The 22288-nt window shown below is 36.2% G+C and overlaps 1 protein-coding gene across 8 annotated transcripts in view; it reads right to left on the bottom strand.

Moving 5' to 3' along the window:
* Positions 1-22288, bottom strand: part of LOC101887310 (axotactin) — a 238775-nt gene that overhangs the window by 42871 nt on the left and 173616 nt on the right. For all 8 annotated transcript variants that reach the window (XM_059131289.1, XM_020039625.2, XM_059131292.1 and 5 more), the window contains 3 exons: positions 10393-10640; positions 9692-10147; positions 2842-3042 (listed from right to left, as the gene is read on the bottom strand). In XM_059131289.1, the coding sequence (XP_058987272.1) occupies positions 2842-3042; positions 9692-10147; positions 10393-10640 (905 nt within the window). The remainder of the gene's footprint in view (positions 1-2841; positions 3043-9691; positions 10148-10392; positions 10641-22288) is intronic.

Below are 22288 nucleotides of genomic sequence, written 5' to 3'. Positions count from 1 at the left end.
TGATGGCATACAAAATGTATATGAGATATTTCCCATGAGAATTGTAGAGTAAATTTCACAAGTAACCATTTGAAAAAAAAATCAATTTTACAAATACCTCTGAGGGCAGGGACAAATTAGTAAACAGAGGAAAATTTTTTGAGGATGGTTTCACTATAGAATTTTTTCCACAAATATCCCCTGAGAACCAACATTTCCCTATCCTCAAAGCTCACTTTAATATTCAATTTCACCAATTTACAATGATAATAATTTTCTCCTGATTAAGCAATTACCCTTGCCAGAGTATCTCACATATCCTGAAAATCCATTGCTTGCAAATACTTTCAATATTGTTGTCGTTGTTGTCACATATTTATGATTTCCTTTTCAAAGAGAAAATTTCAATTTACCACAAAATTACTTGTGAACTTGAATGGGGAATTCACTGAAGATTCTGTACTTAAAGCAACAACCATAGCAACAACAACAACAACTACAGGTTGTTACACTTTAAGTTGGCAAATCCAAAACACCAAATAACCCATTATCCGATTAACATTAGTTTGTGTTACTCTTCTGATTGCTTTTGTTGACCACAAACTGGTCGTAGACAGCCACAACAACAACCCACATACGCACACACATGCATTCGCACACACATAGCCACACACAGACTTACTTTAGATATATGTATGTATGTACTTATATTTAGAAGGACAGATAATTTGGACATGTGTACACAAGTCGATGGTATATTTGTGGTTGGGGGTTTTGAATTTCCTAACTGGCCACAAGTTATGAGAAATGGCAGTGGCCAGTCATAAAGGAAATTACAAAGAAACTCAATAAATTTATTCATGTCCTCGCACACACACACATATGCACGAATAGACTCAGACAGAGGTATGTTAAAGTTCTCCAAGAAATATGTTAAGGCATAATGGAGTTATAAACTTGAAATGAGCAAAATAATATACTTATGGACAGACGTAATGCAGGAGGAGGAGAAATTTTCCGAAAATTCAATATCAATTAACTTGTGGCAAATGTCAAAATTTTAATTATTGAAAATGTTGTAATATGGAGATACGATTTTAAGACTTCACAACTAATGGAATGGACAGTCATAATACTGTATTAATTAGATTGGCATATTGAGAGAAATAATTAGATATTGTGATGTTTTATGTGTCACACGGAGATGGAAGAGCCGGGTTTTTAACAGGACTCCGGGCTATAGAGAAGGTCTCCAGGACATAAAAGAGCTGTCTCATGTATCTTTGGTACAGAAGAGCTGTTACAGGACTTCGGGTTATAGAGAGGTCTCCTGGACATAAAAGAGCCTCAGAGGAACTGTTACAGATATTCTAGCCTCAGAAGAGCTGTTACAGGTCTTTTAGACTCAGAAGAGCTTTTACAGGTCTTCTAGACACAGAAGAGCTTTTACAGGTCTTCCACACACAGAAGAGCTTTTACAGGTCTTCCAGACACAGAAGAGCTGTTAAATATTTTCTGGACTAAGAAGAGCTATTACAGGTCTTCTAGACTAAGAAGAGTTGTTACAGGTTTTCTAGACTAAGAAAAGTTGTAACAGGTATGTAAGGCTCAGAGGAGCTTTTACAGGTCTACTGGCCATAGAAGAGTTGGCATAGATCGTATAAAAGAGTCTCAGAAGATTTGTCGCAGGTGTTCTAGCCACAGAAGAGCTGTTACAGGCCTTCTAGCCTCAGAAGGTTTATTTCAGGTCTTCTAGTCTCAGAAAAGCTGTTACAGGTATTTTACCATCAGAAAAGCTGTTACAGGTCTTCCAGACTCAGAAGAGCTGTTACAGGCCTTTAGCCTCAAAAAAGCTGTCACCGGTCATCTAGCCTCTGAGGAGCTGCTCCATGTCTTCGGGCAATACAATAACTGTCAAAGTTCTTCTGGCCATAGGCAAGCTGTTACAGACCTTCGGGCCCTACAAGAGCTGTGACAATTCTTCTTACCTGAAGATCTTCTCATAGCAGACCAGAAGATCTTCTCATAGAAGAGTAGAAGATCTTCTCATAGAAGATCTTCTCATATATGATCAGAAGTACTTTCATAGAAGACCAAAAGGTCTTCTCATAGAAAACCAGAAGGTCTTCTCATAGAAGACTAGAAGATCTTCTCATAGAAAATCTTCTCATAGATGATCAGAAGTACTTTTCGTAGATGACCAGAAGGTCTTCTCATATATGACCAGAAGATCTTCTCATGGAGATCAAAGGGTCTTCTCATAGTAAACCAAAAGGTATTCTCATAGTAGACCAGAAGGTCTTCTCATAGAAGACCAGAAGGTCTTCTCATAGAAGACCAGAAGTTCTTCTCGTAGTAGACCAGAAGGTCTTCACATGGTAGACCAGAAGGTTTTCTCATAGAAGACCAGAAGGTCTTCTCATAGAAGACCAGAAGGTCTTCTCATAGAAGACCAGAAGGTCTTCTGGTCATAGAAGACCAGAAGGTCTTCTGGTCATAGAAGACCAGAAGGTCTTCTGGTCATAGAAGACCAGAAGGTCTTCTGGTCATAGAAGACCAGAAGGTCTTCTGGTCATAGAAGACCAGAAGGTCTTCTGGTCATAGAAGAACAGAAGGTCTTCTGGTCATAGAAGACCAGAAGGTCTTCTCGTAGAATACCAGAATACCATTGAAATTTTTTAAAAATTTTCCTATTTTATGAATTCAGTCACTTTTTTTCCACAACTGCTTCGGTTGATCCTCGTTAAAACAAAATTACATATTCCTTGTTGAGTATTTCCAAGCCCATAAATATTCCTTCTTCCTTAACAACACAGCTATAATGAATTCAATTTCCCTCCTTTTAGAATGCCATTTACTTACTTGGAGCAATGTTCCTCTCATTGATATCCGCCAAATCGACCAGATAGGCACCAATTTTCAAACCACGTACACAGCCGATGTAACCCTGCAATGTGGGTGCATCCAAATTGGTGCGCAACAAATTCAACGGATCATAGCCGCCAATGTTCAGCTGGAAATATTCGGTGGGTGGCGCGGGGGGACGGTGTGGTGACAGGACCTCTGTAAGTAAATGCAAAATAAAGTTAGTATGGCGGAGAGAAAAAAAAAACGGAAAATAAACGAAAAATGCAACAACAAAACGACAAAATTAACAAACGCCATTCAATTTATGCCGAATCATTGAAACAATATCCACGTTTGAATGTGAAGTGAAATGAATCGAATCGAAACGAAACGAATCGAATCCTATCGAATGGCATCGCATCGTAACGTAACGTTACGTAACGAGGCAAAGTGAATGAATTGGAATGGAATGTGACAAAAGGAGGCATATTGAAATTATCGCCATATTTAGAGGATGTGAATGTGCGTTCGGCATCCTTTTTAAATGGCGACGACAGGACCACTCTGCCTGCCTGCCTGGCTGCATTCATTCAAGTATAAATTATGACTGGAGGGTATCAATGCTTATTTCCGCCAAACATTATGCTGATGTGGTCAGAACGTGATTGTAATGGTGTTTGCTGATGATGGTGTCCTTCTCGGACTAACAATTTTGTACAATGCTTCTAAGTTTTATACACGTTCCGGATATTGGTTTAGTTTGGTAACATATGCAACCAACGTATTGTGGTTAATAGCATGGGCTGCGAGATTATAGAGAGGGGTGTATAGTTTTTTATACTTGGGGAGATGCAATGAAGCTGGAAAAACTATATGGGGACTCTGATATATTAAAATCGCGGAAAAATCGCACATCAAAAACAAAGAATATATTTTTTCTTGAAAAAATTAATGCACTGGTTCTGATTTTTTTCTTGAATTAAAGATTTTTTCACAAAAAAAAAAAAAAAATTCCAGGGAATTCAGGACTTTTTAGATAGAATCGATACTCAGGCTCTGAACTTTAAAAAGTCTTTCACCCATGCCAAAAGTTTTACAAATCGTCCAGCCATAGAGGAGCTTTTATCTTCATGAACTGTTAAAGTTGTTGTGGCCATAGACGAGCTATTAGAGATTTTCCGATCATAGAGGAACTGTTACAGGTCTTCTGACCATTGAAGAGTTACAGGTTTTCTGGCCGTAGATGAGCTGTGACAGGTCTTCTGGCCACAGCGGAGCTGTTACAGGTCTTCTGCCACAGATGAGCTGTTAGAGGTCTTCTGGCCACAAAGGAATGTTGCAGGTCTTTTGGCCACAGAGAAGCTGTTACAGGTCTTCTGGTCACAGAGAAGCTGTTACAGGTCTTCTGGTCACAGAGAAGCTGTTACAGGTCTTCTGGTCACAGAGGAGCTGTTACAGGTCTTCTTGTTACAGAGAAGCAGTTATAGGTCGTTTGACCAATGACAAACTGTTATAGGTCTTCTGATCATAGACGAGCTGTTACAGGTCCTCTGATCACAGACGAGCTGTTACAGGTCTTCTGGTAATACACAAGCTGCAAAGGTCTTCTGGCTATAGACGAGTTGTTAAAGGTCTTCTGGTCAAAGACGAGCTGTGACAGTTCTTCTGGCCATATACGAGTTGTTAGAGGTCTTCTGGTCAAAGACGAGCTGTGACTGGTCTTCTGGCGTGCTTTTACGGGTTTGCTGGTCATATACGAGCAAGGTCTTCTGACTATCTGTGACAGGTCTTCTGGCCATGAATGAGCTGTTACAGATCTTCCGCTCAAAGAAGAGTTATTACAGAACTTCTGGTCATAGATGAGGTGTTACATGTCTTCTGGCCATATAAGAGCTGTTACAGGGCTCTATACAATCGCTCAATACAATTGGTACCCCATTTGTTACCTCTTAGTACTTTTCGTACGAATTTCTAAAAACACAGCTTCAATCCTAAGGATGACCCTTACCCAAAATTTCAAGATTATAGTTTAAGCTGTTTCGTCTGGACGCAGATGGATAGGGTTTCTCCCAAAGAAACCTAGCTTCTAAAACTGAGGTGGTACATTTTTAACGTATAAAATTATGTATACTCTCTTCAGCCTCTAGAATTGAAAATCTTTTAGGGAAAGATGGTTTCTTTTAATGTGTTTTTTATCGTCCGAAACATGATCCTATAAAACTTAAATAAACAAGAGATATGTCGCCAAATAATTTTCCAAAAATTTAAAACATTTTTTATGCACAAATTTCCATATGACCTACCCTGCCACCCATAGAATTTTTCTTGACCCACATCAATACACCACCTCGCTCGCACTGGCTTTAGCGTCCGATTGCAACAACACAACTAAAGTCATACATTATAATTGTGGTCATTTACCTGTCAATGATTGTTAGCTGTGTAGCCTTAGCTGTAGTATTGGGTGTGGTATACCTAAATGACTATGGTTGTAAATTAATACACATATGTATGTGAACACACACACCCATACCGATACACATGCTAACGAACATATGTCTAAACGGACTTGAACGTATGTAAGGATAATTGCAAGTATGATTTGTTGTTGGCTTAATTAAAATTGCCAGCATTACACATTATATAAGTTGCGGTCGTAAGTTGTGAGGCAATTCGGTTTGATATTGAAAGATGTGTTTTGTAGGAGAAAGAGTGTGTGTGTGTGGAAGAGAGAGAGAGCGAGAACATAATGTGTACATGGTCAAGGAATTTATTGCTCATGTTGTACGAATCAAAGGAGGTATGGTGGCTGTTGTTGCCACAATTAGTAAATTTTCAATAATTCAATTGGAAATTTATCTTCGTTTCCACAGTTTTTTTTACAACATAATGCTGGCAGTTTAGGCTTTTCCTACAAAAAGCAGCCATTATCTCAAAAATAATACTTGATACGTTGATAACATGTGGGAAATTTGTCTAATTGCCAAAATTTGAGAAACCTGCAGAATTTATAGGAATATTGATGGACACATAATCTTTACTTGTTTTTTATTTACCATGAGATTTTAACATTTTTAAGATGGTCCCTTTTGGTGATAATTTAAGTACTTAGAAAGTAAACATTTAAATTGCGTTTTGATTTAAAAGAATTTCAATATCAACATAGATTTTCAATATCAGAGTAGTTTGATTAAATTTTAAAACCAGCATTTAATAGCAGAGCGGCGTAGGAATTAGAAGCATATAAAATTTGAAAAAGGAGCACTTTTGCTATCTACGAACCAATCAACAATGAGGGAAATTTACGCGAAAGGTTGCAATAAATAAGCTGATTTAGATGGACTAGAGAATTTTAAGTTTCTATCGGATATTATTATGTAGACAAAAATACGTAACTCCTTCCTTAATACCAAAGCTAATACTATTTAGAACTTTTTGGACTTTTTAGTATGTATTTCCGAATTCCCTGCCATGTATCAATCATACCGCACAAATTTTGTAACATTTTGTGGAATCCAGCTCATTCTCTTCACCAAATACTAAATTTAGTACTTTTCGTACAAATATAGGAAACATTTTCAAACCACCGTCAAATCTCAAACACAGATACCATCAGTAATCTAAATATTAAATTTCAGTTCTAACTATAATATTCTTGAAATTTTGGGTAAGGGCAGAGGCTGGGTCTTTGGAAATTTGCACGACAAGTACTAAAACGTAAAAAATGTGGTACCATTTTTATTGAGCGACTAGAAAGAGCTAGAATTCTGAAATTTAAAATGAGAAACTCCTTGGACCTTTATGGTCAGAAAACCAGTAACCACTCGATTATGGCCAGAAGACCTGTAACAGCTCTCCTATGGCCAGACGATCTGTAAAAGCTCAACTGTGGCCAGAAGTCCTTTAACAGCTCCTCTATGACCTGTAAAAGCTCTTATGACCGGAAGATCTGTAACAGTTTTGGAAGACCTTTAACAGCTCGTTTATGGCCCGAAGATCTGTAACATTTCATATGTGGCCAGAAGACCTGTAATAGCTCATCTGTGGCCAGTAGACCTGTAACTCTTCTATGGCCAGAAGACCTATCATAGCTCGTCCATGCCCAGAAAACCTGTCACAGCTCGTCTATGGCCCGAAGATCTGTGACACCTCATATGTGGCCAGAAGACCTGTAATAGCTCATCTGTGGCCAGAATACCTGTAACAGCTCATCTATGGCCAGTAGACCTGTAACAGCTCGTCCATGCCCAGAAGACCTGTCAACTCATTTATGGTCAGAAGACCTGAGACAGGTCTTCTACGGCCAAAAGGCCTCTGGCAGCTTGTTTGTGGTAAGAAAACCTGCAACTGATCGTCTATGGCCAGAAGACCTATAGCTCTTCTATGGCCAGAAGACTTGTAACATTTCCTCTTTCACAGTTCTTGAAAACCAATAGGAGCTCCTCTATGACTGGACGATTTGTACATTTTTTGTGTGAATGGAAGACCTCTTCAAGTTCAGATCCTGAGTATCGATTCTATCTAAGAAGTGTTCAATTTCAGAATGAAATGATTTTTTTTTTTGTGAAAAAAATTTGAAAGTATGAGAATGAGCTTTGATTTAAGAAAAAAAAAAACTAGTAAGGAAAACTCAAAAGTCGGACGAGGCAGACTATATGAAACCATACACCACTATGCATATTTTGTAGGGCTCTCGTAAAAGAAAGGTTTATATTGGAAATTTCTGAGCTCTATGAGATATGTGGTACAAAATATGATCATAGTATTCCGAAAGTTGCAGATTTTAACACCAAATTGGATGAAACATATGTATGGAGCTAGAGCTATATCTGAACCGATTTTCATCAAGTTTTAAATGTTAACTTCTAGAATGAATTTGCTCGTAAGTGCAACTTTTCACTCACTCTGGGCTGAAATTAGCCATTTGGCGCACAAGAAAACTAAAATCGGATGAAGATATATATGGAAGCTATATCTAAATTTGGACCGATCTTGATAAAATTTGAATCATGTATTGCTAGGCAGAATCTAATATCTGGTACTAAATGTCATTTTTATAGGGTGTACATTACAAATGTGAGGGACTTAAACACCAAAATCGATTGAAACATATATATGGGAGCTATAGCTATATCAGAACCGATTTCCACCAAATTTAAAGTACTTATTTCTATACTAAATTCGGTCTGAAGTGCCAAAATTCACACCATTTGGACTCATATTAGCCATTTGGTGAACAAGAAACCTAAAATCGGATGAAGATATATATGGGAGCCATATCCAAATCTGAACCGAATTTGATAAAAATTTGATCTATGAATTGCTAGGCTGTATCTGATATCTGTTGCTAAATATTAGTCTTGTGGAGTGCATAAAACAAATGTAAGGGACTTAAACACCAAACTCGGATGAAACATATATGTGGGAGCTATAGCTATATCAGAACCGATTTCCACCAAATCTAAAGCACATGCTTGTAGGCTGAATTCGGTCTGAAGTGCCAAAATTCACACCATTTGGACTGATATTAGCCATTTGGTGCACAAGAAACCTATAATCGGATGAAGATATATATGGGAGCTATATCTAAATTTGGAGCGATTTTCACCAATTTAAATAGGGTTCGTCTTTTAGCCAAACAAATGTTATTTAGAAAATTTCAACTCAATGGAATAATAAATGCGACCTGCATTTTGTTTACAAAAATACATGGACAGGCGGACGGACAGACAGACGGATGGACGCACATGCATAAATCGACTCAAAATGTCATTCTATGCTGATCACCAAAAGGAACTAAGGGTCTATCTCGTTTCCTTCACCTTGTTACAAACAAATGCACAAAGACATAATACCCTTACCACTATCAAAGACCTAAACTGGTAAAGACTAGACAAAATGCATTCTAGGTAGATGATTTGTGTCTATACTACCTAGAATAACAGCTCATGACAGGACCATGTTGATATAAAAACCACATTTATAGAAAAAAAAAAAAAGACAAATAAAAGTTTGAAAAGTCCAAAAATAAGATTTCAAAATTCTATTCCATAGACTTTCTCAATTAATTACATATTTCCTAAGCTGTTTAAATTTCTTAACATTGCTAACTATGTTGTTACGATATCATAACAACAGAGGTATTTTCACAGGGTTGCCATATTTTGACTCTGGCTTGTCCCATCTTTATACTTCTATGTCTTTGCCACTATGTGGTGTAGGGTATTAAAAAAATTCAGAACCTGTGTATAATTTTTTCCAAGAAAAATGATATTCTTTATTTCTGACGTGCGATTTTTCCACGATATTAATAAATCAGTTTCATTCCATCTCCTCGTGTTTAAAAAGTTTTACACCCCTCTCTACAATCTCACAGCCCACGCTATTTACCACTATTTTCATGCCATAATATTCGGGGATATCAAAAGTTCAACGCGGCTAGATTGTATGTGTATGTATTTTATATGTAACATAATAGTTTTCATTAATATTATATACGGAACATTACAATTTATGTGACTCTCTCTCTTATCTCGCCTATACACACACTACTGACTCTCGAATAAAATGTCAAATATGATGCATCAATATGAATGACTGACATTCAATCAATCAAGCAGTCTGTATACCTAGATAGCTAGCTATTCCATAATATTTATAGTTTGTTTACACTTTTTTTTTGAAATCAACCAAATTATTTCAATAAATTTCAAATCAAAATCATTTCACTACAACATTCATCATCATCATTACCGTATCGTTCAAGGTCATTATTATCATGTCAATAATAATTACAAGTATACATACACACACAAATTCTCTCTTATTTTGGTTTTTTTATTTTATTTTTTTTTTGCAAACTTACCCATTTCAGGATTCTTCCACGGTTTATTTGAATACTCATCCAGCAGCTGGGTACTCTTCTCGATAATTACACTCTTGCCATTCACATGCATCTCGGTGTGTTCCGGCTGTCGCACAATTGCCACTTGGATGCTCTTCAGCGTGCTCACGCTATCATCGACTATCGTCAAATTAACAATTTCATCGCCGTAATTATAGAGGAAGACAATCTCCCGTCCGCCCGTGATGTACAAGTGGACGAAATTATTATAATGATCGTTGGCGTAGAGAACCATGGAATTGGTATCGTAAGTGCGTAAATTAATGAGTATGTCCTTGTTTAAGACACCTTTAAGCATTTCCCTTTCCTCATCGACGAAACCGACCTGCACATCGCCCGGCTGGGCTGTGGCACTCAAGTAGTTGCGCATCAGGAACGATTCGCGGTTAATGAATGTAAGTGCCTTTTCATTAATATCTAAGTGGTTGGTGGGTGGGACGGAGGGGTTGAGAGCAAAGAAATGTGTGGGTGAGTGAGTGTGTGTGTGTGTGTGATTGTTGGGAAACGAAAGAACATAAAGTGTTAAGAAATAATTATAAGTAATTGCACAAATCGAAGTGCGGCAAAGTGCAATCATAGTGTGAGTTTGAGATTGTCACCAGCCATGATTACAGTTGTCGCCGCCGCTGCTGAGGCTTCAGCTATCACTTTACTTTACTTACTGGTCTCACAGAACTCTCCAATGTGTGCCCAAGTGTTGTTGCACACACACTTGAATGTGCTCCAGAGCTCTTTGCATTCCGCTCCGTTTTTACAGGGATTTGGCACACAGGATGGCTTGCAATCTTTGATAATTTCCGACAAATGTACCGACATATAACTGTAAATGTCCAGAATCTCGCCATTGACTACGAGGCCACGGAAACAGCCAATTAGTCCAGCCTTAACGGAAAGTTTCTTCAAAAGGTCACTGCAACAAAAAATAGAAAAGAAAAAGGAGAAAAAGAAGAAGAAATGAGAAATTTCAACAAATTGAATGTGTGAGTTGTTTTAACAAATGTTGTAATATCCGCAACCGGGTGTGTGAGTTACAAATCACAACATAAATTAAAGTCCTGTGGGAGTAATTGAGACAAATTTTTTGTAAGGGAAGTTAGTTGGACGTTTTTATCCTCACTATGAGATGATAGGTACATTGTGCAATGTTTTAACCAGTTTTTAGTACATATCAGCTTTAAAAATTATCTAAGCTTATCCGCCTGTTGGCCTGTTTGTTGAAATCAAATGGAGGCTATAACCAGCAACAACTTCCACGTTTATAGGTCTTTTAGAAAATATTTTTAAATAATCCTCGTTTATAGGTCTTTTAGAAAATATTTTTAAATAATCCTCGTTTATAGGTCTTTTAGAAAATATTTTTTAAAAAAATCCACGTTTATAGATATTTTTGTCCTTTAGAAAATATTAAAAAAAAATCCACGTTTATAGGTCTTTCTTTAGAAAATATTAAAAAAAATCCACGTTTATAGGTCTTACTTTAGAAAATATTAAAAAAATCCACGTTTATAGGTCTTTCTCTAGAAAATATTTTTAAAAAATCCACGTTTATAGGTCTCTTAGAAAAGTATTTTTAAAAAAATCCACGTTTATAGTTCTTTTAGAAAAGTATTTTTAAAAAATCCACGTTTATAGGTCTTTTAGAAAGTATTTTTAAAAAATCCACGTTTATAGGTCTTTTAGAAAAGTATTTTAAAAAAATCCACGTTTATAGGTCTTTTAGAAAAGTATTTTAAAAAAATCCACGTTTATAGGTCTTTTAGAAAAGTATTTTTAAAAAATCCACGTTTATAGGTCTTTTAGAAAAGTATTTTTAAAAAATCCACGTTTATAGGTCTTTTAGAAAAGTATTTTTAAAAAATCCACGTTTATAGGTCTCTTAAAAAAGTATTTTAAAAAAATCCACGTTTATAGGTGTTTAGGTCCTTTAGAAAGGTATTTTTAAAAAATTCACGTTTATAGGTGTTTTGGTCCTTTAGAAAAGTATTTTTAAAAAATCCACGTTTATAGGTCTTTTAGAAAATATTTTTAAAAAATCCACGTTTATAGGTCTTTTAGAAAATATTTTTAAAAAATCCACGTTTACAGGTGTTTTGGTCCTTTGGAAAAGTATTTTTAAAAAATCAACGTTTATAGGTCTTTTAGAAAATATTTTTAAAAAATCCACGTTTACAGGTGTTTTGGTCCTTTGGAAAAGTATTTTTAAAAAATCAACGTTTATAGGTCTTTTAGAAAATATTTTTAAAAAATCCACGTTTACAGGTGTTTTGGTCCTTTGGAAAAGTATTTTTAAAAAATCAACGTTTATAGGTGTTTTGGTCCTTTAGAAAAGTATATTTAAAAAATCCACGTTTATAGGTGTTTTGGTCCTTTAGAAAAGTATTTTTAAAAAATCCACGTTTATAGGTGTTTTGGTCCTTTAGAAAAGTATTTTTAAAAAAATCCACGTTTATAGGTCTTTTAGACAATATTTTTAAAAAATCCACGTTTATAGGTGTTTTGGTCCCTTAGAAAAGTATTTAAAAAAAATCCACGTTTATAGGTCTTTTAGAAAAGTATTTAAAAAAAATCCACGTTTATAGGTCTTTTAGAAAAGTATTTTTAAAAAATCCACGTTTATAGGTGTTTTGGTCCTTTAGAAAAGTATTTTTAAAAAATCCACGTTTATAGGTGTTTTGGTCCTTTAGAAAAGTATTTTTAAAAAATCCACGTTTATAGGTGTTTTGGTCCTTTAGAAAATTATTTTTAAAAAATCCACGTTTATAGGTGTTTTGGTCCTTTAGAAAAGTATTTTTAAAAAATCCACGTTTATAGGTGTTTTGGTCCTTTAGAAAAGTATTTTTAAAAAATCTACGTTTCTAGGTCTTTTAAAAATATTTTTAAAAAATCCACATTTATAGGTCTTCTAGAAAATATTTTTAAAAGCTATGTGCTAATTTTTAAAAAATGTTAAAATGTGCGTGAGGGACCAGACTGCATCTAATACGAATAAAAATATTCAAATACGTAAAATTACAAGAAATCGTACATTTCTATTAATTTTCATGGGAAATCATAAATTGAAAATTCATCTCAGGTTTATGGTTGGGAGAATATATTTAATACAACAGATATAGCAAAGTGTAAAGAATCGCCGACTCGTTTCACAATTTATGACAGATAAAAGTATTGTGGGTGAGGCCAGAAGGAGTTCTCAAATACAGGATGAGATGAAAAAAACTGCTGACAGCTGTTAAAATTAATCCAGTGACAGCTCATTATATTGTTTACAACCGTACAAAAGCATTTTGGTGAGAATTTAAAAAAATAGTTTTTCGTGATGGAATTCAAGCGTGAATGTGTGATTTCTTTATATTTGAGTGGAAATGTGATTAAATACTTTGTGTATCGTACCGTGATACTGGCAGTGTATCTCGACGTCAAGGAAATGTACAGAAGAAAACAGCAACATCAGCAGAATTGGTTCTAAAAGTAAAGACTTGACTTGATCGAAACCGGCGTCGCAGTGGCCGAAAAATAGCTCGTGAGCTGAACATATCGCAATATATCATTCGGCATATATTAAATAATGAGCTCGGGGTAAAGCCATTGAAATTCCAAAAAGTGAAAGAACTTACACCGCAACAAAAAGGAAATAGACTCAAAAGAGCTAAAGAGCTGCTTCCCTTGGACGAAAGTGGTAAACTGCCGAATTTTGTTTTCTCCGATAAGAAAACATTCGTTGTCCAGCAGTTTGTAAACAAACAAAATGATCGTGTTTACAAAGATGGTCAGCTAAAATTGTGCACCATCGGTTGGCCACCAGAACTTACGCGCAGGCCATTATGATGGTGTGGGCCGCCATAACAGCCGATGTTCGTTCTCCGCTCGTATTAATCAACCGTGGCATCAGAATAAATGTCGAATATTATCGCGAGATTATTCTGGAGGGTGTAGTAAAGCCTTGGGCACGCAAACATTTTGGCCGCAGATCTTGGACATTCCAACAGGACTCAGCACCATTGCACTCGCACGCGCCACCCAAGAATGGTTACAAAATGAGGTTCCTCGTTTCATTTCCAGCGCAAAATGGCAACCAAAATCTCCGGATACCAATCCGTGTCTGAAGTATTTTGGGAAGCAAGGAAGCAAAAATACCAAAGTGTCGATCACCTCAAGCAAGCGCTTCGCCGGGAATGGGCCAAAATACAGCATAGCAATATTCGGGCAGCGTGTGACGGTTTCATTGGCCGTTTAAAGGCCATAATTCGTGCCAAAGGTGACCAATTCGAACAAATCTAAACTTTTTCTAAAATTTGAAGCTATTTCCGACATTTTTTGCTTTCATTCAATAAAATTTAAAGAAATGTAAAAATTATGGTGTTTGACATTGTTGCTGTTTTTTAACTCACCCTGTATAAGATTCGTAGATATTTAAATTGTTGACCCTATGTAGGAGAGGTTCCACAAGGAGTAGACCGATATATCCCATTTTCATCCTAGACCTTGGGCTAATACAAATATTGTGATGTGTGTAATTTGAAGAGAACCGGATGTTTATTTCGGATTTTATGATCGTTTTGGTTATTTAAAATGTTAACCCTTTGTAGGGGAGGTACCAAAAGGAATGGTCCGATCTCTACCATCTTGTGATCTTGTGTTGATGGAAATATTGAGATGTGCCAAGTCTGAATGGAATCGGATGTTGATTTCTTGTTTTATGAGCTACATGAATATTCAAAACTTTGAACCTTTGTGAAGGAGGTACCAGAAGGAGTGAACCGATATATTCCTTCTTCACACCAGACCTTGGATTAATAAAAATATTATGATGTGTGTAATTTGGAGACAATCGGACACTTACATTACATTTTATAGGAGTTACAATTATTGTAAATTTTGACCGATTGTGGGGGAGGTACTTGATGGAGTGGACCGATATTGTCCATTTTCGCACCTGACCTGATGCAAATATTAGGAGTTACAAAGTTGAAGCAAAATTGGATTATCCTTTCTCCACCTGTGCAGTAAATTATTTTCTTTGTTATGTTGACATTTTGTGAGGGAGGTACCAGAAGGAGTGGACCGATATTGCACATCTCCGAACGCGATCTAAGTTTGACAATAATATTACGATGTACCAAATTTAGATTAAATCGCACATTCCCTTTGAAAGTTATCGTGCGCACCAGCCAGTCAGACAGACGGACGGACGAACTTTGCTAGATCGACTTCAAATGTCCTGAAACGGATTTGGTCCAAAGAGACCTAGGGTGTAAAACCCTCCTATATATACCCTATGTAGCCATATGGCTGTGGGTATATTTATGGCTAAAGCGTAACAAAATTCTAGAAATATGCATACACCTTTTTATGAGGCTATAGAAAAAAGCAGATCGATATATTTCAGGTGTTGCACAAATAATTCTAGATGTAAATCGAAGATCTCAATCAAAATCTATACCTTAAAAAAATTGTGTATGGTTGAAGATTCTTAAAGATACCATGTCCAATACATCAGTCAACTTCTTCTGATTCCGCCCCTAAAATTTCAAAACCGTATCTATGTGCGACAATTTATGTACATATTTAAATTTTTGGAGCTGCTCTACCATTTTACTAATTTGTTATACTTCCATTTTTTATTGGTGCAAATATTAGCACATTCGAATAACGTTCTTCGAAATAACCAAAAAAAGGACGCCAACAATTCCATTTACTTCCATTCCTCCTTCCACTTCTCATCGTTGGGCGAACAAAAATTAAATATTTCCATTTTGTTTCGAATGGTTTCTTGCCAAATTTTATTTACTTTCTTTAAGCGTTATCGTGTGAAATTCAATTCAATCAATTAAATGCCACATTAACTATTCACCGAGAGCAACAAAACAATAACGAGGATAACAGCAGCAGCAGCAGCAACAACAACAACGGTTACTGCAACTACAACCAAACACTTCATTCAACAACGGCAGTACTTTATTTTCGTTTTCAAATTCAAATTGATGTCAACACTTTTCGTAATGTATGTAGGTAGGTGGGTTTCTCTATTAGCACGTTCGTGTTGGGCTAGGTTAGGATGGGTAAGGGTAGGGTTTTGTGATGGTGTTGGCAGAGACGGTGCTACTGTTGTTGGTGGCGTTGGTGGTGGTGGCGTGTGTGGTAAATTTGTGGTACATTCGTTCATTTTGTGGGTTACTCATACGTCATGCAATCATGCATGCATTCATTCATTCGTTCAGTCAGTCAGCCAGCCAGTCAGTCGGTCTGTTACTTATTCATTTCAAACCATCACTCGTTATCGTCATCGTCGTTGTTGCCGCTGCCACTGCCGTCGCCGCTGACAATGTTACCAACATCCTATTAAGTCATTAGCATAGCATACATCATTCACGTCATTCATTCATTCGCTCACTTCTATAAACTTTGAAGAGTGTTTAGACAAAAGTCGATGTGGGGGAAGAGGGGGTTGGCTTTGAAATGTTTGAAAAATACAATATGTATTTTTTTGGTATTTTGTTTTTCGGTTTTATTTGAACAACAAATGAATGTTATATTTGTACAACTGGAGCTGTAAGGACAACAGTAGGTAGACTTGACAGGATACTAATTTATTCATGATTATTGTTGGTAATAAGCTTTATTGGGTCTGAAATTTATTTACATATATATACGTACAAGGATCGTTGGGAAGTTACATAGGACAATTTTTTATCTATATTGGACTGGATTTTTTTTTGGGTCCAAGTCATTTTTGTTTTTTTACTCTTGGGTTCAACGACTATTTCAGAGATCCCTGATGAAAAAAATTTCGAATAAGACCTGATATTTCCGATATTTGGTATTCAAAATCCTTCCATGTAATACATGAAATGTTTTTTTCATTTTTGCTGCCAGAAGAATTTGGCAAAAAGGTAAAGAAATTAGACAATAGTACTTTCAAATGCCATACTTAAACCAGTAAAGAAAGTCTTAAAGTCGGGCGGGGCCGACTTAATGATACTCTACACCACTTTGCTAATTTAGTTGAGCTCCACATAACAATTAAAAGTTTTTATGGGAGAATTCAATCATACACCCTATGATTATAATTATAATTTAAAATTCAAAGAACTAAATATGCCGAAGCATTTGTATCTTTTAAATTCGGACTTGTATTGCCCATTTGGTGCACAATTAATTTGAAATCGGATAAAAATATATATGGAAGCTATATCCAAATCGGAACCGATTGACAAATATATTTCTGAGCTGTATTTAATATATTTCCCTGAATATCGTTGTTACGGAGTGCATATTAGGGCTGTGGTTAACAAATATGACAAATCGGATGAACAATGTATATGGGAGCTTTAGCTATATCTTAACCGATCTTCACCAAATTTGCCATACTACCTTCTAGACTCAATTCGGTCGTAAGTGCCAAATTTCATTAAATTTGGGCAAATATTAGACGTTTGGTGTACAATCAAATGTAAATCGAACGAAGTTATATATGGGAGCTATATCCAAATCTGAACTGATCTCGATAAAATTTAGCAAATGTATTTCTGAGCTGCATTTGATATATTTCCGCAAATATTGTTGTTGCAGAATGCATATTACGGCGGCGTTGGACAAAAATAACAAATCGGATGAACAATATATATGGGAGCTGTAGCTATATCTGAACCGATTTCGATCAAATTTGGCATACATATTTTTAGGCCTAATTTGGGTGTATATGCAAAATTCCATACAATTCGGGCTGATATTACACGTTTGGTGCACAATAAAGGCAAATCGGACGAAGATATATATGGGAGCTATATCAAAATTTTGACCCATTATCTCCAATTTCAATAGGGTTCGTCCTTGGGCCAAACAAATGGTATGTGCAAAATTTCATGTGGATAGGGCAATAAATGCGAACTGTACTTTGTTTACAAAAATACATGGACAGACGGACGGATGGACGGACATGCATAAATCGACTCAGAATGTGATTCTATGCAGATCATCAAAAGGAACTATGGGTCTATCTCATTTCCTTTTGCCTGTTACAAGCAAATGCACATAGACATAATACCCTGACCACCTTGTGGTGTAGGGTATAAAAAGCATAGACCTAGAAGTTTCCCAACTTTAAATAATAACATTGGCACTTCCCTGTGTCCTCTTTTTGCATGTAGGGCCAGAAACTTCACAGGATACAGGATAATCTTCAGAACTTCGTACTTTAAGTTCACACATGTACTAACAAGTAAGCAAAGGCTATAGTCGTGCGGGGCCGACTATGTGATACCCTACAACACTACAATATGTTAGTAGCACCCTTATGTCCAAGTCCATTTTAGAAGATTTCGCTTTTGAAATTTTGTCATGGAGCACTGCCCAGATATTGCCCTTAGCATTTTGACCAGGGACATTTGCGCACTCCGTCGTGCTGTTAGTTGTTGTGGTCCATTTTACAGCTAAATATAATCCAATGGTTATCCAAAAAGCTAGAATTCTTCCCTATCTGTAACTCTCTGTTTTTGGTTTATTTGAGCCCCTTAATATGTTGCGATCATCTCCAAAATCAAGAAGCCACGAAATCAGCATAAAAAAGCCGGATCAGCATATTTCGGATATCGCTTGCAAGTAATGTTGGTATTTTTTGCACACAAAAGTAGTGGTCCATTGTACTCGCTGTCCTAAACCCTAACTATTTGCGGCCTTATAACGGCTGCAAAATCAGGAACATTTTTAGTGATTGGTCCATTTCAACCTCTAAATATATTGCGGACATATTTGAAAACGATAGACCTAGCCCTTCTGAGCTTAATCCTATCCTTGTGAAAATTTTCGTGAAGGTCGGACGATAGTTGCAATCTGTATATAATAACCCCAACCTGTGTTGTAAAGTGTAAAAATATTACAAAATATACACTTCAATATTATAAGTCAAATTAAAAAAATCGCACGCGATAAAAAATAAGAAAAAATAACAAAAAATGTCAGAAAAAACTACAAAATCTATATTAACATCATTATTGGTATCTTTTCATGCGATTTTTTTTTAGATTTTATAGTTTTATGCCAAAAAGGCATTCTTATTTGACAAAATTTGTCAAAATCGCTAAAGCCATTCTGGAGATATAGGCATTCTAGCTAACATCCCATTCCTTTGTATATATACATTGTATATATTTCGCTATATATATCCGATATTCTTACTATCGGCATCTACGTAACGGTCAGAATTGACCTGTTCGTCTATTTGTGAATTCGCCGGCATTAAAAATATTCGCGGTTTAATATAAAATTTGACTTTTATTTATCACAAATGCTATGGTCCATTTCAACAACTAAATGTTACCCGATGACCATCAAAATTGGAAGGCTTCTGCCCAGCCCAAAGCTCTAGCCCCATGCTAACTTTCGCTTCGATTGGTCTATAATTGTGACCTGTAGAGCAACTGCAAAATCAGGAATTTGTTCAGTTTTTGGTCCATTTCAACCCCTAAATATTATTCGATCATCTTCAAAAGAAATAGGGTTCTATTCTGACCGTAACCCCACCTACATTTTAAATTACGTGAAGATCGGGCCATAATTGCGACCTGTAGAGTGATTACAAAATAACATGGACAGACGGACGGACGGGCATACATAGCTAGATCGACTCAGCTCGGCGAGATAGGAAGATCCATATATACTTTCCTATGTGGGAAATCAATATTTCGTGGTGTTACATAATTTTTGGCCCAATCAAACTTATAATACCCCCAACACAAAGTGTTGTAGGGTATAAAAAGTACAACATGGTATAATTAATTTATCGAATGGTATCGATAATAGCTTTGGCTTTTAAATTTTTCTTGGGATAAGGAACGATAGAAATTTTTAAATGTCTCACTTCAAGGGTACGATAAGTACAAAAAGTCGAAAAAACGGTTTTAGACCCTATGTCTCTTTGGACCAAATCCGTTTCAGGACATTTAGAGTCGATCTAAGGGTGTCCGTCTATCTGTCTATCTGGTTGGTGCGCCCATAACTCTCGAAGGAAGTATCCGATTTGGCCCAAACTTGGTTACTCGTAATATTATTGTCAAATTTAGATTGAGTTCGACGATGGTCAACATCGGTCCAATCTTTATATATTTTTTATATTTTATTATAATTTATCTCATAGAAAGAGAAGAAATCATTCGATTTTATACAATCTTTACAAATTCCAATGTTTTTTTGTCAGTGCTAAAGCAGGTATGAAAATGGACAATATTGGACCAAGCCATCAATTACCTCCCCCACAAAGGGTCAAAATTTGGTAACATATAGCTCTTATAAAATGTGAAATAAGAGCTCCCATTGTCTTCAAATTTCCCACATATTTCAACTAACACAAGATCTGGTGTGAAGATGGTAGATATCGGTATTCTTCTTTTGGTATCTCCCCACAATGGGTCAAAATTTTGAATATCCATGAAGCTCATAGAACGAGAAATTAACATTCGATCCCATTCAGACTTGACACATCTTATTATTTCCATCAACATAAGATCTGTTATAAAGATGGTAGAGGTCGAACCATTCCTTCTGGTACCTCCGCCACAAAGGGCCAAAATTTTGAATAACCAAAACGATTATAAAATCCGAAATAAGCATACCGTTCTCTTCATATTTCACAAATCCCATTATTTCTACTAACACAAGAACTGCTGTGAAGATGATATATAGCAGTCCACTTCTTCTGATACATCCCCTACAAAGGGTCAAAAATTTTGAATATCAAAAAAGCTCATAAAACGAGAAATTAAAATCCAATTCCATTCAGACTTGCACATCTCAATATTTCCACTAACATAAGACCTGGCATAAAGATTGATATATTTCGAAACCTCCTTTCTGCTACCTCCCCCACAACGGGTCAAAATTTTGAAGAGTTATAACTCTCATCAAACTCGAAATAATACTCAAATTCTCTTCAAGTTTCACACATATTAATATTTCGACTAACATAAGATCTGGTATGAAGATGAGTATTATCCTTTTGGTACCTCCCCATCTGCTGGGAAGATGATATATGTCACCGCACTTCTTCTGTTACCTCTTATACAAAGGAGAACAGTTTTCAATACGCTCACAAACAATTTCTTATAATATGCGAGATAAGTCAGCGATTCTTTTAATAATCAGAGATCTGATGAGAAGGCGGAATTTATCGGTCCATTCTTTCTGGTATCTCGACTTAAAATTTTGACTAACAATTATTCGCATAAAATGGGAAATGAATTTTCTATTTTCTTTAAATTTTGCAAATCATTTAATTTTTGTCGGTATTATATGAATTGAAATACTTGGTCCTCTACATGTGATCTATCACCTAAATTTCAATATTTTCCAAAAATCCTCACATATCTCATATATAGATATTTGTCTGGCAGGTTGTAAAATTTATATCAGGGCCATAAGACGTAGGTTATAGAAATTACCATTCCACTTATTTTGCAAAAACTTAAAATTCTTTTTAAAATATGTTCTGCGATTCGAAATATAAAACTCCTTTGAAATCTTAAAAGTCCTTTTTCTACATTCAATGTGTAGCGTTGAGATTCCCATGACTTTGACCCTCTCTTTACATTTTTCCACTTTGAAAACTATCATCTGAAAGTTACATTTAAATGAAAAGCTCTATTAAGAAATTAAGGAAATATTTTAAATTGTTTGATGACCTTTAACAAAGAGAAACGGTATCCGTTTACCGTCCTGTTGAAAAAGTTTTCTCCTTGCATGCAAATATTTACATGTGGACCAACACCATCATCACTCCCCCATGCGCTGGAATAACCCACCACGTTACCATCACGACGACGACTACGATACCAGCACTTAATTGCTTGCAAAAAGTATTGAATACATTTTTAATTGTTTAACACTTTTGTCGCCTGGGGCATTGTTCGGCCAAGTGTCATGGGAATTGTGTTGCTGTGTGTGTGTTCGACGACATACGAAAAACACTGTCATCGATAGCAATTTTATGGCAACAATTAAAGGACAAACCAATTTGATTTGGTCAAACGGCCAAATGACCACCAACTCTCGGCGAATAGCATCAAAACACCTTCCAACAGCCAGCTGCATCAGCATCAGCATCAGCACCAACACCAATACCACCATCAGCATTCAACATCGACATCATCATCAATGCCACCTTCTGTAGTAGCGACAGTAGTAGCAGTAGCAACAAAAGCGGCAGCTACAACATGTAAGTGCATCCAAACCTTTTAAGCTTTTAAAATTTTAACGTATTCCAGGAGAACCAACCGCTGCGGATGACATAAACGGATCACGGATGTGGATGGTTGTTGTTGCTGATGTGCGATGCGGTGTTATGTTCACAATTTTTAGAAAACCTCCTGCAGGAAATGGTTTTGTGCTAAATTTAAATGTTAAAAATAAAAACACACGCATACACATGCACACACACACACACACACACACACACACACACACACACACACACACACACACCGGTACACACTCATTGTACACCGGTGTTTGGTGCTGTGAGTCACAGCGGTTGCCAGTGTTGCCGTTTTGGGCGTTTCCGTCCAAATT

Source organism: Musca domestica, unplaced genomic scaffold (assembly GCF_030504385.1).
Source record: "Musca domestica strain aabys unplaced genomic scaffold, Musca_domestica.polishedcontigs.V.1.1 84, whole genome shotgun sequence".
In the NCBI taxonomy this organism is placed as follows: Eukaryota; Metazoa; Arthropoda; class Insecta; order Diptera; family Muscidae; genus Musca; species Musca domestica.
Note: the sequence above shows the minus strand (reverse complement) of the source record. Positions and strands in the feature narration are given on the sequence as shown.